General features: G+C 40.0%; 1 protein-coding gene across 1 annotated transcript; it reads left to right on the forward strand.

The window, feature by feature from the left end:
- Positions 1 to 4,608: 4,608 nt before the first annotated feature.
- Positions 4,609 to 13,277, forward strand: LOC307265075 (cholesterol 7-desaturase nvd; the record flags this gene model as incomplete). Its single annotated transcript, XM_080046645.1, has 7 exons — positions 4,609 to 5,008; positions 9,142 to 9,330; positions 9,681 to 9,859; positions 10,563 to 10,688; positions 10,967 to 11,086; positions 11,727 to 11,903; positions 13,116 to 13,277. The coding sequence occupies 7 exons, from the start codon at positions 4,609 to 4,611 to the stop codon at positions 13,275 to 13,277; spliced, it is 1,353 nt and encodes a 450-aa protein (XP_079902771.1).
- Positions 13,278 to 13,921: the final 644 nt, after the last annotated feature.

The raw sequence follows: 13,921 nt of genomic DNA on the forward strand, positions 1-13,921 counted from the left end.
AAAGATTCAACAATCCAAGCAGTTCTTATTTGAATGAGTATGCAGCTACATTTTTCCACAGTCGCTGACTAAATGTGCCAGAAGATTTGAATGTAATTTTAACATTGTAAGAAAAAAGGGTACAGTAGATGTGTTTCTCTTAATCTCAGCGTTCAAGCAAGTGATGGATTTTCACAATGTGCCTTCGCTGAGAGAGGCAAGACATGAGAGATTTAACATAGCTCAAAATGTAAGGATCAAACTTTCTTTCAGTGGATTTAACATTTTGAGCAAGCGAGACGATTGAACGTTCCCTAATCCCTTCCTCTTAACAGGTTCCAATCACAATTTAGCACCCGTGAAAAGGCATAGGTGGCCTGTCAAGCTTGGGCTTACTCCAGATACTTAAGCAGTGGTGGTAGGAATCTAATGAGCTCATCCATCTAATATCTGCAGCAGCAAATAGTGTTACTTATAAAACAAAAAAAAACACATTAGTAGGTGACGATTTTATTATTTTGTGGAGGTACGGATTACATTTGAAAAAGGCACTTAAAGTGTCTAAGTGTTATGCAAATTATAAATTTGTATAACACTTTTGCATAACACTCTTTCCCCTTTGAACAGTTTTTCCCCGTGTATTTAGCACTACCCTCTGTGGTTAGGGTTAGATCTGACTTTAGGATATGGTTTGACATCAGAAGAATGATGTTCTTCAGTTGAGTTAAGGGTACGTGGGGTTGAGGTTAGCATAACAGAAGGTGACTATTTGCGGTCAGGAATGAGGCAGGTTGCAAATTTAGATTTAATTTAGTTTACATATTACCATGAAGCATGTTCAGACCCTTAGAATCTCCGAAGGCAGTGGACATCACCATAGTATCTGAAATTGTCTTTATCCTTCATGCTGCCAATGCCACGATAATACAATCTGTTCATCTGGATGTCCTTGCAAATGTATAGGCCTTCAGAACCAAACCTTTATTGGTGGAAAATAAAAATGTGGGCATTCCTATTTACTTCAGGGCAACTACATGGTTGTGTCACTATATCCAAGGTGGATTGCTGTCTCCCACAGCAGCATTTTAATACTATAACTTCTACTTTTAAATGGCATTTAAAAATATAATGTATCTTTTCTGTGATGTTGCTGGCAAATAGTGCCGCCTCTAGTGTGTCAGGTATACACAATGATTCAAAAAGGGATTTATTCATTTCATTATCAATTAACGACAGAATGATACTGTCATGGAACTGAAAAAAACAGCGTGTCTAGTTCAGGATGAGAGTTGGCAAAAATACCTGATGACACAATGTTTAAATACAAATAAACAGATCTTTAATGTTTGCAACTACGTCTCTCAGAGGGAGAGAGCATAATTCTGTCTGAGGAAGAGACAGTCTCCTCAGTCAGATATGTATATTGTTCATTATCATACAGTCATTCTTCTCGGGTACCATCTAAGTCAAAACACATACTATTATGCAGTTTCAGTATCTTAGAACATACCAATCTTCACCATGAAGAACGTTTTTTTAATAGATGACTTGTATTTAGATTCACAGTGGCACCTGTCTACATAAACAAATAAACTTGATTATAATAGTATGACTGTAATATTAATTTCCATAACAATACTTGTCAATGATTTTGTAGAAAGCATATGACCTGAAATCGCAGAGCAGCCCCTGCTAGTTTCAGCTTTTAATTTGGATTAAATGTTAAGGGCTTGCTTTCTTCAATTGTTTGCATCACTAGACACATTTATACCAGACCTGGGTATAATTGTGCAGACAAGACCAGGGACCATCACTGAAATAATAATACTTAAAATGTAATTTGAAATGAAGAAGACCTGTAGCCTGGTCCAACCAGACCATCGTACTTCATTTCATTTGTACAGAAGGGAAAATGAAATTTGGCCGGAAGAAGCCGGGCGGGCGGGCGGGCGGAGCCAGGCTAGAAGACCTGATATATCTGTTTCAATTCAGTTTCCCTTTTCTCTGGAGTGTGGAGCGTGTCGGCTACATGGCCTACTTTCACTAGCACTGGACTCGAGTTCCTTCAGACATTCCCAGAGCATTTCCTCTAAAAGACAACAAGGGGTCGCATACAGCACACGTCTATCGAGTCAGATCACTCTCAATATTAATGAATGCACAGAGAAGGATTCACACTTGTATTTTGTGATTTATATATAAATGACTCTCTTCTCACAAATACATTTCAATGCACACACAAATGAAAACCGAACCAAATGTTTCTCAACCCTTATGCCTTAGAAGCTGCTCTACGTATATATAGGGCACATTATCTACTATTTGAAAATGCTTCATCATTTATTACATTTCAATTATATTATAATTAAAATAATTATTTTAAAATTCATAAATACACATGCACACAGCGTTGAATGAAAATATGTGAGGCTTTATTTAAAGAGTTTGAAGTCAGTAGGTCTTTGAGCAGGACACTTCCACAAAAACACTTTGTCCTTTCTCGTCCAGTTCTTGATAACTGCAACACAAAAGCACAGTGACAGAAAATAGTTAAAGGTTTGCTTATGGTTAACACACACAGGCCTGGCTAACTGTTGTCAAATGATCTACAGTGGGTTGCAAAAGTATTCATACCACTTGAACTTATTTTACAAGCCACACTTTTCAGTTTTTTTATTTATTTAAATATAAAAAATGTAAAACTATGTATAATTTTGATTCCACATCACAATTACAAGCAATGCTGTGTTGGTTTATTACATGAAATCCCAATAAAATAAATGTACGTGTGATTTATCCATGTGGAAAGGTCTAAGGGGTATGAATACTTTTGTGAGATTGTGAAGATGCACTTCGAGATGTCTTTGAGTAAAACCTTGTTTCTGCTTTTAAGAAGACATTTAATATATTTACAATGATGACACTGAAGAAAACAGTCCTTATGAGAAGAATAAATGCAGTGTGCTTGTTCACCTAATAAGCTTATTAACTGAAACAATCAAATAGAATATACAGAGAGTTCTATGTAGTTTAGGATATCTTTAACTACATTAGCATGAGTAGATTCTTCATCATACCTCTGTTCCTTTTCTTCTCCATGGTTCTTTAACTACTGCAGGTGTAGGTCACATCGTCTGTCCTCCAGTGGTTGAGATGAGAGGTTCAGGCTCAATGTCGCATTAGCCCTCAACACTAGCATTCACTCTGGCATAGGCTGTCTGTAATGCTGTAATACAGAGATATTCTGTTAGGGTATAATACAATTCTTAATTCAGTGGCCATATTTTGTGTGATTGTCATCAAGGTAGCTAGCATGCATGACCTGCTAAAAATAAACATTCGGTAGTAGGCTACTATGATAACACCGTTAGCTACGTTAGCTTCAAACACCGGGGCTGGGGCTAAATGTTAGCAACACCCACAAGTGAAATACACTTAAGTAGCATAACTAAAGCTAATGAGACAGTAAAATGTAATGTACAGCTAAGCTGATAAGTGACTTACATGATCGGCAATCAGCACGGGGTCGGTGAAGTCTGAAGTAAAGAATGGCAGCTCCAGCAGGCATCAGCTAGACATAACCGCTTTGCAAAGCCAGCAGCCTTCTAGCCAAAGTTACTAAACTCTTCTTTGGAGAAATGGACGCTGCAAATGCTGGAATTGTTGGTGACACGTTTATGATTCACCAAAAATGTGGTCCACTGACTGTGGCAAAACAACTCCAAGGCAGTTTTAAAAATAATGCATTGACGTAGAGCTCATTCAGTCGTGCTGTACCGTTCTGTGTCTCTGGGCATAAGCGGACCCTTGTGAGACTGCGCTCATGTGATTGGCTGAAAACGAGGGAGACATCCGATTGGCTATAGCTAGTTCCTGGTTGAAAAAAACGCATTTGTGAAACCAGCGACGTTAGGGGAGTCTCAAAAATCTCACACAAATGCAAGCCAATTCACACATGAATACAAGGAAGTTCACAAATTAAAAGCATTTTGTAAATTCAAATGTAACAGTTTGTATATTTTGTAACAACATCCAAACACATTTTTGATGAAAATTCTAAATCTTTTTTAAATTAATATATTTATGGATTTATATTACATTTATTTAAAACAAGACACATTTGTGTGTGGATCGGAAATGTGTTTGTGAAACTTTTTATTATAGATGGATTTATTTTACATTTATATATGACGGTATCCATTTGTGTGTGCATTGAAATGTATTTGTGAGAATAGAGTCATTTATATATAAATCACAAAATACAAGTGTGAATCCTTCTCTGTGCATTCATTAATATTGAGACCCATTTGACCCCATACCCGTCATGTTACAAGCTAATTTGGCAGGCATGCCGATTTGGCTAAAAACGTCATACTTAGAAGACATAATAAAGGTTTGATACTTGACTACAAAAAAAGTCACAATAGGCCTACTTTAGGTGAAACAGTCGCGGTTTTATTATGCATAGTAAACAGATGAGAGTCCCCCCTCCAATTAAAACTTGTGCTAAGGGCCTGGGTTGTCTCCAAGGTTGCTGTTTGTGTCAGTGCGCGCAACTTCCAGACGACATGACAGTAGTGTCAGGTGCTCTCGGTAAACTATCACCGTGCCACTGCAGACTGGGACAGCATGGAAACTCAGAACATGTCCACGGGGAAAGTGGCTGCTGTCATTGGACTTGCCGTAGGTGCAATACTTGTCTTACAACAAGACAGAGACCCGCTGGACGCAGTGAGCACTGCCGGGTCCACAATCTGGAGGCGGGCTGTGTTCTGCATTATCGCCGGACTTTCCCTCCTTGCCGCGGGCTGGCTGTACAAGCTGCTCTTCTGTCCTCTGGAGCTGATCAAGGGGCCCGATGACGTGGGATACATCGCCGAGGACGGTCGCTCCAAAGCCCGGGCGGCAAACGAGGTCCGGCGCAGGAGGAAAACCGGAGAGCTGCCCCCGGTCTATCCAAACGGCTGGTACCGAGTGCTGGACTCACACATGTTGGAGCGGGGAGCGGTCAAAAACGTCTCTGCTCTAGGTATGATGATAAGCATTGATGGTTGCATTGCCACAACTAAAAACAGGGAATAACTTAAGTGACAAGCTGCCATATTATTTTGTGTGATTTATTGTTTATTGTTTATTGGGAGCACCATTGCAGTAGGCCTATGTGTTGCCTTGTGTTGTAGCCTAGGATATCTGTTGCAAACAAATGGACCCACACAATTAAAGTGGAGGCTCAACAAAAGCTTGACCAACATGACCATCAGTTAATCATCATAAATATGACACAAAAAGTGCAATATTTACATTTGTTGTCATGATACAAATCCTGCTTGTCAGCCCCCAATCAAGTCATCATCAAAATGTGTGAACCCAGATCAGCTGGAGTCAGACACAGCAGCAGATAGGTTACAAATGATGTCAGATCAGCAGTGGGAGCGGCAGTGAAGATGCTGACTCTGCACCACACACTGTTTACCTGAGCTGCAGCAGACACAAGTTTAGTGTGTTGCCATATTTAAACCCCTGAAACTAGCCAGCCACAGGTGACCTGAGACGTTAATACAGTGAGGAAAGACCACCAGACATTCAGAGATGTATGGACCAGTGGTGTTTTTAAGATCGACATACAGTAGGCCTACTATGTTTGGATTTGAATCTTCTGTTTTTATGGCAGGGAGTGTCACTTTAGTATAAGCTTTAATGTGACGGTCATATAAATGTGAAATTTCCCATTTTAATTAAATCAAAGATAGAAAATGTTCACTTCTGTAGGATTTAATTGCCACTGCTGGCCTCCTATGAAACTCTGATTGTTGTCACTCTGCCTATAGTGTCTGTTTGTCCTGTCTCAGGTGTGTGTGTGGTGAGGCTACTCGTTGCTAAGATATGAGAGACAAGCTCATCTTACAAAGTTTTTTGGTATTTTAAGTATCCATTTGAAAGGCAATGGCCTACTGTCCTGGTGCTTGGTAACGCTTCAGTTTTTGAACAAAGCCTCATTGTTTCAGGTCAATCCAGCCTCAAACGTTGTGGTTACAAAAAGTAATTGAATTATTACATAATGGCTGCAAAGCTGCCGTTAACCATTCTTGTCACTGTAAATGCATCTGCTAATTCCTAATTCCTAACCTTTCAACTGATTAATGGTTTTGTCTTTAAGCTATTTTTATTTTTTCACACAGCCAAAGTAAATGGCTACAAATCCTCAGCAAACATAACGTTTTACCTTCATTTGGTCCATTGTTTCTTCATTTAGATGAGGCCTTGTCAGGTTGGTGTAGATCATGAATATCGGTGGGCCATGTCCTCGTCACTACAACTTTAAATGGCTCCATTTCACACAGGAAATTAAGTCCTAATCACCATCATCAGCACTATCATCGCCTTCCAGTCAAATCCGTCGGAGTAAATTATAAAAGTCTCGTATGATCAATTTAGATGTGAGAGCACTGGCCTGACCTCTTTGACTTGAGTGTTCATGGGGATCTGACAGCCAATCCTGCATCCTGTCCCTCTATGATCAATGACATGTCAGCTCATCATTTACACCTTTAAAGCTCCTAGTTCCGTCACTTGAAATGTAGCATCTCTGTCAGAAAGTTTGAATATACTTGATGTGCTATTTATTTCAGGCAAGGGACGTGGATCCAAAGCAGAGCCGTGTTTCACATTTTTAGATTTTGTTTTTCCTCGTGTCGGTGTGCGGCAGTACCGGTTGATCTCTTCAAAGTGTTTCTTTGACTTCAAAACCGGTTTCAAAGAGCCTTTGGTGCTTTTCATGTCTCTGTCACATCACCTGCTCTACAAACAAACAAGCAGGGGATGAAAGCTTTCATACCTGCTCAAGATATCCACCAGTAAAAAGAGACCTGCTCTCATTCAGCGTACAGCACAGCTAAAACACAATTACAGTTTTTTTTATGACCAATTGACAGAACTACTTTTCCGTTTAAATATTTTTGCATGTAGTCCAAAAAATATTTCAAAAATTGTCAAACATGTCCATCACAAGTTATTAGAAGTCAATGTGAAATCTTCAACTTGTTCTGTGCACAAATCGTTTCACCACCATCAGTGAATATCTCCTCACGATTCACTTCCTGTCCGTACTGTGTGTGAACTGAAAATTAATCTGGTGTTTAAACACAGCCTAGGCTCTGTAAACTGGTATGAAAACAAAGGGTATGTTAACAAAGGGGACCACCCAAGCTAGCAACATGCCCGTTTACAGAGTCTAGGCTGTGTATTACAGTTATTTGCCGAATGTTTAAACACAAAAGGTGAATGCTATGACAAAAAAATCACATCCTCTAGCCTTTATAACCATAGACATAATAATTATTATTATGTCTATGTCTATGTTTATAACCATGCCCTAAACAAAAGCACCAGAAGTACAAACACAATTTTCTCTTTGCACACAATTTCCTCTTTGCACACAATTTCCTCTTTGCACTGTGGTTGAAATTCTGCAACACCCTTCGTGCAAAACATTACGCACTGTTTTTTACACAAGACACATTGTTAGAAAAAGGAAATCTCCTTCAATCATTGGGAAACCCATCTCTTTAAAATACAAAAGACAAATTAAATTGGGAAAAAGCACACACACACAAACACACACACTCTACATGGAGGCAGTAAGTGTAAGGAGGAGGAAGAGAGAGAGTGGCAGGAGGACAACGACAAAGAAGGGAGCAGGCAACAGTCGGAGACATGAGGGATACTTTGGTGGACCATGTTATAGTTCATGGCCTAACAATGAGGGTGGCTGGGCATAGAGTCCAGCCCAACTGGACTCGCTACAAAGTAGCTCCATACTTAGACTGTATACAGTTTTTCTATGACAAAAGCATCACAACCGCTAACTTTTTCCTAAGCATAAGCACCAGATTTACAAACACATTTTCTTACATAAGAAACATTGTTAAAAAAGGAGATCTGAGGCACTCATTGAGGAAACGCATATACAGTATTTAAAATACAAAACACACCTAGAATTTGAAACATGCACACACTTGATAACATTGGAAAAACAATTGAATACCAATCAGTCTCAGTCACTTCAATTACACCTCAGGTGCGCTCAACTATTTAGTGAAAATTTAGAAACATGGAAGCAGTAAGAGGAAGAGAGAGAGAGAGTATTAGGACAAAGAAAGACCAGGCCAGACATATACATGATGACTTTAGGGACACTTTGGTGGACCATGTTATAGACCATGGCCTAACAATGATGTAGGCCATTATTTAGTCTGAACTGGGCTTTAAGCATTCGGCTAAAACTGTAATAACGCTCCAGATCATTAGCATGAGTGATTGCCAGTAAACTACAGGGGTGCACAATACATGTAAAGACTATGATTTCTGCCAGACAACATGAATATCTCTCTATTCATGATGGTTTAACAAACAGTAGATTTGAGATTCATTTTCTCAAATGTCCCTCTCGTCTTCTGTCTCTCTGCTGTGAAGGACCGGAGTGTCTCTCTTCTCTGCAGTGATCGATTACATCATAGACAGTATTGAATTCTGCCTAGTGTGTCTTCCCCCCCGCGCTGCCTCACCACAGTATGGGGACAGCAGTGCAATGCCATGTCACCCCTGATTTGCGCGCACCTAATTTTGGATTTCTCAGAGGTTGACTGAGGAGAATCATGACTAGACCTTGCTAGAGAAGGCCCTGCTGTTACTTTTAAACACATCCTGTGCTAAACTAGAAGCAGTTTGCAGGTCAACCAAAAGTCAAGTGAGATACACTAAGTAGATCTCCACATGCGGTGTCTGAGTGGGCATGGGGTTTTAGTGTGACATACACCATACTAAATGCTTCCCAAAACCTAGTGCACTGCAGTTGTAAATTATCCCTGACCAGGTGACTTCAACCTTTTTTCTGCTTGTTATTTGCAAATAAATGTGGGATGAGGAAGGCAAGATTGGTTTTGTAAAGACGCCATCTTTAGTATTAGGAACTTTCTGATGTTGGTGTCCTCAAGCGGTATAGTGCTAAACAATACATACCAAACTCCTTACACAAATAGACTGCTCCAGATTTCAAAGTAATTGTTAAATCTTTTCTAATTCATTCTTCAATTCTCAAATCTTTTGTCGACTTCAAAATAAAAGGTTTTTGTTTTTCATCCCTCCTGTAACTTGCCATCCTAGGTGAGCAGTTGGCAGTGTTTCGAGGCCATGATGGGAAGGCCTACGTGTTGGATGCGTACTGCCCTCACCTGGGCGCTAACCTGGCTGTGGGAGGACGGGTGGTGGGAAGCTGCATAGAGTGCCCATTTCATGGATGGCAGTTCCGGGGGAACGATGGCAAGTGTGTAAGGATCCCCTATGCAGAAAAAGGTAATACAAAAAGTGGTGATTTTTTATTTCTACAAAAAAGCGCATGGCATAGATGAAAACATTTCTTTCCCACATTATTAATATCTCAGTGGTTTTTAAGCATCAAAATAATTCACCACTTATTGAAGCTCATAGACATTTATTATCTTTCATGTGCATTTATTTTTATGTCTGCTACTGTTTCTAATAAATGAAGATAAGTGTTTGTAGCTTAGCCAATGGCCACTATAATGTACAGGTTCATTTGAATATTAACTGTTTGGAGTGAACAGTGGATTGTCAAAATATAATGCTACCCATTAATATAGACTCAAGCAACTATATGATATGGATTGTGGTGTGTCATTCAGTGCCAGAGTTTGCCAAGGTGCGATCCTGGCCCAGCTGTGAGGTCAACGGGCAGATTCTCATTTGGTATCACTGTGATGGAGAAGACCCCCAGTGGACCGTCCCAGAGCAGCCACAAATCACAAAGGGAGAGTGGGTGTATCGAGGGAGGACTGAGCATTTCATCAACGCTCACATACAGGTACAGTAGTTGCATACAGGTAGTGGGTGGTTTTACATACACAGAATGAGTATGACTGTATGTTACATTACATTTCATTGAGCTGACATTCAGCAACTTCCAATAAGTGCATTCAACCATGCAGGTACAAACTAAGAACAGCAAGAATCACTTAGGTGCTCCGAGGAACTTTCAGTTTGTGTTAAATCTGCACCCCCTTTGTAAAAAAGTGGTAGTGTTTTTACTACGCCAGCTGTAGGCATCAAGAAAAACTACATAAATATAACATTATTTGCACTTATGGTCTTGTTTGCTGTTACATGTAATTTATGATCATCAGAAGAAAAATGTGACTGTTTCAGAAATATTTCAAACTTCCTCATAGCACCTTTAAGTACTTTAGCTTCAAATAAGCCAAACTGCAAATTGCCACATGTAAGTGCTACAAGAATGTGCAACATCTAAGTGCAATATTTGTATTGAGATTAAGCCTACAGTAGATGAAGATGAAAACATTGTTGAGTGTTTCAGACTAGGCTACATCATCCCTCACTGTGTCTTCCCAGAGGGAACTAGTTACTTTCAGTCTTTAGAATATTCACTGTCTGTGGTTGCACCTACCATTGAGTAAATTCAGTTCATTCGCAGGCAGAGAAAGAGCTTTTGTTGCCAATTTTTCCCCCCAATCATCTTGAGAAGATGTCATGGTCTTTTATAAACACAGGAGATTCCTGAAAATGCAGCGGACATCGCTCACCTGGCTCACCTGCACACACCTGGAATGATCAGCGGGGTAGATCTGCGGTACACCCACAACAAAACATGGGAATTCTTGCGGCATGACTGGAAGGTAAGCATGTTCCTAAACGCCGTATTGGTTTTGGCACAGGTTCATCTTTAATTGAAATTTATGAAGGTGATAATCTAATGGTGAGAAAGACCAAAGGCAAGTTCTGTTTGTGGAGCTTTGGAAACACATGTATTCTGGGATATTATACGTATTATTTATTTGTTTTTATGACGATCTGTGTGTGTATGTGTGTGTGTGTGTGTGTGTGTGTGTGTGTGTGTGTGTGTGTGTGTGTGTGTGTGTGTGTGTGTGTGTGTTTGTGCCTGTGCTGATTCAAGGCTCAATGGGCACCAGAGTCAGAGCCCAACAGGCATTGTTCTCAGATGCTGGTGAATCATTCTCTCACTGTGTTTGGATGTCACTGGTCTCTGCTGGATGTTCATGTTGTGGCCAGACAGGTACGGTAAAGTTCAAAGGTGGAATACAATCTGCATATCATTTCCTATAACTCATTTGTAATTACATTGATAGCAAAATCATTAATATGATAGATAGTTCCATTGAAACACAAATGGATTTAACCCACATTATTAAGGTTTTGGATTAAACTAAATCTACTGTGACACAGCTCAGGGACACATCACGTATTCCTTTGAACAGATGTAGATGAAAAGTTAACATGACACAACTTCAAACCGTTTTAAACAGACACACCAGCTGTAATTTGCTTTTTATTATGAGTTTACTGAAATAGCACACAGCCTGAAGTATGGAAGGTCAAAAGCAGTAGGACAGATACTTTACTTTACATTAGAAAATATTATTTTCAAATATTTTAATACTGAAACCCTCCAACAACCTCCATTGTAGAATATCACCTTAGCTTCTGTAAACTCACCCAACGGGAGGGGTAGCGACTGTGTATTGCAATCTTTCACCACTAGATGCCGCCAAAATACACCTCTATTACACACTGCACCTTTAATGTTATGTAAGTCTAAATTGGGAATCAATCCCTTGCGCAAAATAAAAACTACACAGCACATCACTGTACAGATATACAGGTTTCAGTTATACTTTTATTTGTCTGTATTTCAGGTGGGTCCAGGAGTGGTGTTTCTACAGTTTGACCACAGTTTCTTGGGCCGAGGTGTTATCATGCATTGTGTGACCCCAGTGGAGCCTCTGTTGCAGTGTGTCTCTCACATCATCTTCTACCAGGCCAATATCCCTCCTCTGGTGCCCAAATTCATCCTCAAGGCAGAGTGCATCCAGGTGCAGTACACACACTCAACCTCCGGCTGTCACTGTGACATAGTCCAGTGATGAAACCAATAGAGTCATTCCCAACTCTGCAGCTTTACGAAGCTTTTTATCCTCTTTTAGTTTTACAGATCTGTACTTTATATATAAATATAAATCAAAACCTACAAAGTGGCTGAAATGCACAAATAATGTACTGTGGTTATTTATTCACAGGAAGCTTATAACACAGAGTTGTTCTAATAGGAAGAGATCATAGTGTGCCTCTCATTGGCCTCCCACTCTGCCTTTGGCTGAATTCTGCCTCCTCACTGCCACCAGAAGTAACACCACACAGTCACAGACGAGGTGTAAATTCTCCTCATTAAACCTGATAATTAACTGTGTGGTGAAGTGAAGAAACGATTGAACGAAAAGGGAAAACTCAGAAGTTGGCTCAAAGTCTTTTTCTGAATGATAGTGTGTAATGGAAGCCAGACAACAAGCAACAACGATCCGAGAGGGTTCTTTTTAACACGAGAAGCAACATTTCTTCAAAATGTAAAATGCTGTCTACAAACAAGTAACCTTACAAGAACCCCAAACAATACTAAAAGTATCATCTAAATCAGGTACTCCTTGATTAAATAATAAAGTAAGTAAAATGGCTAGAGATCTGATAGTTTTCAACAGTCTTTGAGATATAAACACTACAAAAAAGTAGTGAATTTTTTTTTAAAGCGCTAGGAGATACATTTACACCAGCTTCTCTCATTTTCTACAATCCCTCTGAAAGGTTTTATAGTGTCACTTCATTGTTTTGGAGTTTAAAATAAGGGAATAGTTGAAAACAATCATTCTTCAACCATTACATTATTTATTTTCACTCATTTCTACATGTGGTATAACAACACAAAAAGCCACCAGAGGAAACTCATTTTTAGCAGACAATGCAAGGGGTGGAGTTTGAGTGCGGACTCAAATGCCAAATCTCAGCAGCTGATGGAGTAACTGTGGAGTGACATTTAATTAACAACCCTTCACACTGAAATCCCTGCTGATAGATTATTATTATGCAATGCAACCAGACAGGAAAAAGCATTCAAGTTTATAATTAATGTTTTGGTCTCATTTAAGTGTAAGTACAGTTTGTTTCGTTCTGAATCTTCTGCAATTGTATCAACTGCTTGTGTGTGTGTGTGTGTGTGTGTGTGTGTGTGTGTGTGTGTGTGTGTGTGTGTCTAGTTTGAGCGAGACGTGATGATCTGGAACAATAAGAAGTACATCGCCAAGCCTCTCCTCGTCAAGGAAGACTCAGCCATCCAGAAGCACAGGCGCTGGTACAGTCAGTTCTACAGTGACAACAGCCCGCGGCTTCGACACCAGCGCGACACTTTGGACTTCTGATCCCAGCAAACCATAGAAGAAGAGACGAGCAGGGTATATATCAGGTCATGGGCAACATTAATCAGAGCCCTCGAAGGAGGGAGTCCAGAATTGATTGTTATCCGTCTCTTATAATTAATTCAGGAAGAGGGAGAGGAGACCTGACTTGTTTATTGGATGAGGCAGGGTGGCTGGCTGAGGTTGAGAGTTTTGAACCAGTGCTTACAGTCAATGGCAGCAGAAACAAGAACACCACAATTGCCTTGTTGTAACTCCGACAAGATGGTCAAAGCTAGCCTGGCAAGACCAGCCTGATCAAGTGAAAGCTTCACATTAGTTTGTCTCCCGCATATCAGTCTGGACTTTTTCTCCAATCTCCATAGGGAGGAGTTAGGATAAGAAATGACCAGGCCAATGAGAGCCCGCGTACTGACCTAGTGTTCATACCTTATAGTGTAAGAAAGCAGCCTCTGAATGGTGTAATGTAGCCTAGACCAGCTATATCTCACAAGCTTATTTTCTTCGATCCATGTGGACGTCAACGACTACGAGAACCAATCAATTGCAGCCTTCCACTAAAGTATTGTAAGTGGGGAGGGCCCTGTCTGACTGGAGGCTAGATTGATGACCACATGAACCAATCAGGGGCTGCCTAACACTAAAGA

Source organism: Ammodytes marinus (assembly GCF_949987685.1).
Source record: "Ammodytes marinus genome assembly, chromosome: 18".
NCBI lineage: Eukaryota > Metazoa > Chordata > Actinopteri > Uranoscopiformes > Ammodytidae > Ammodytes > Ammodytes marinus.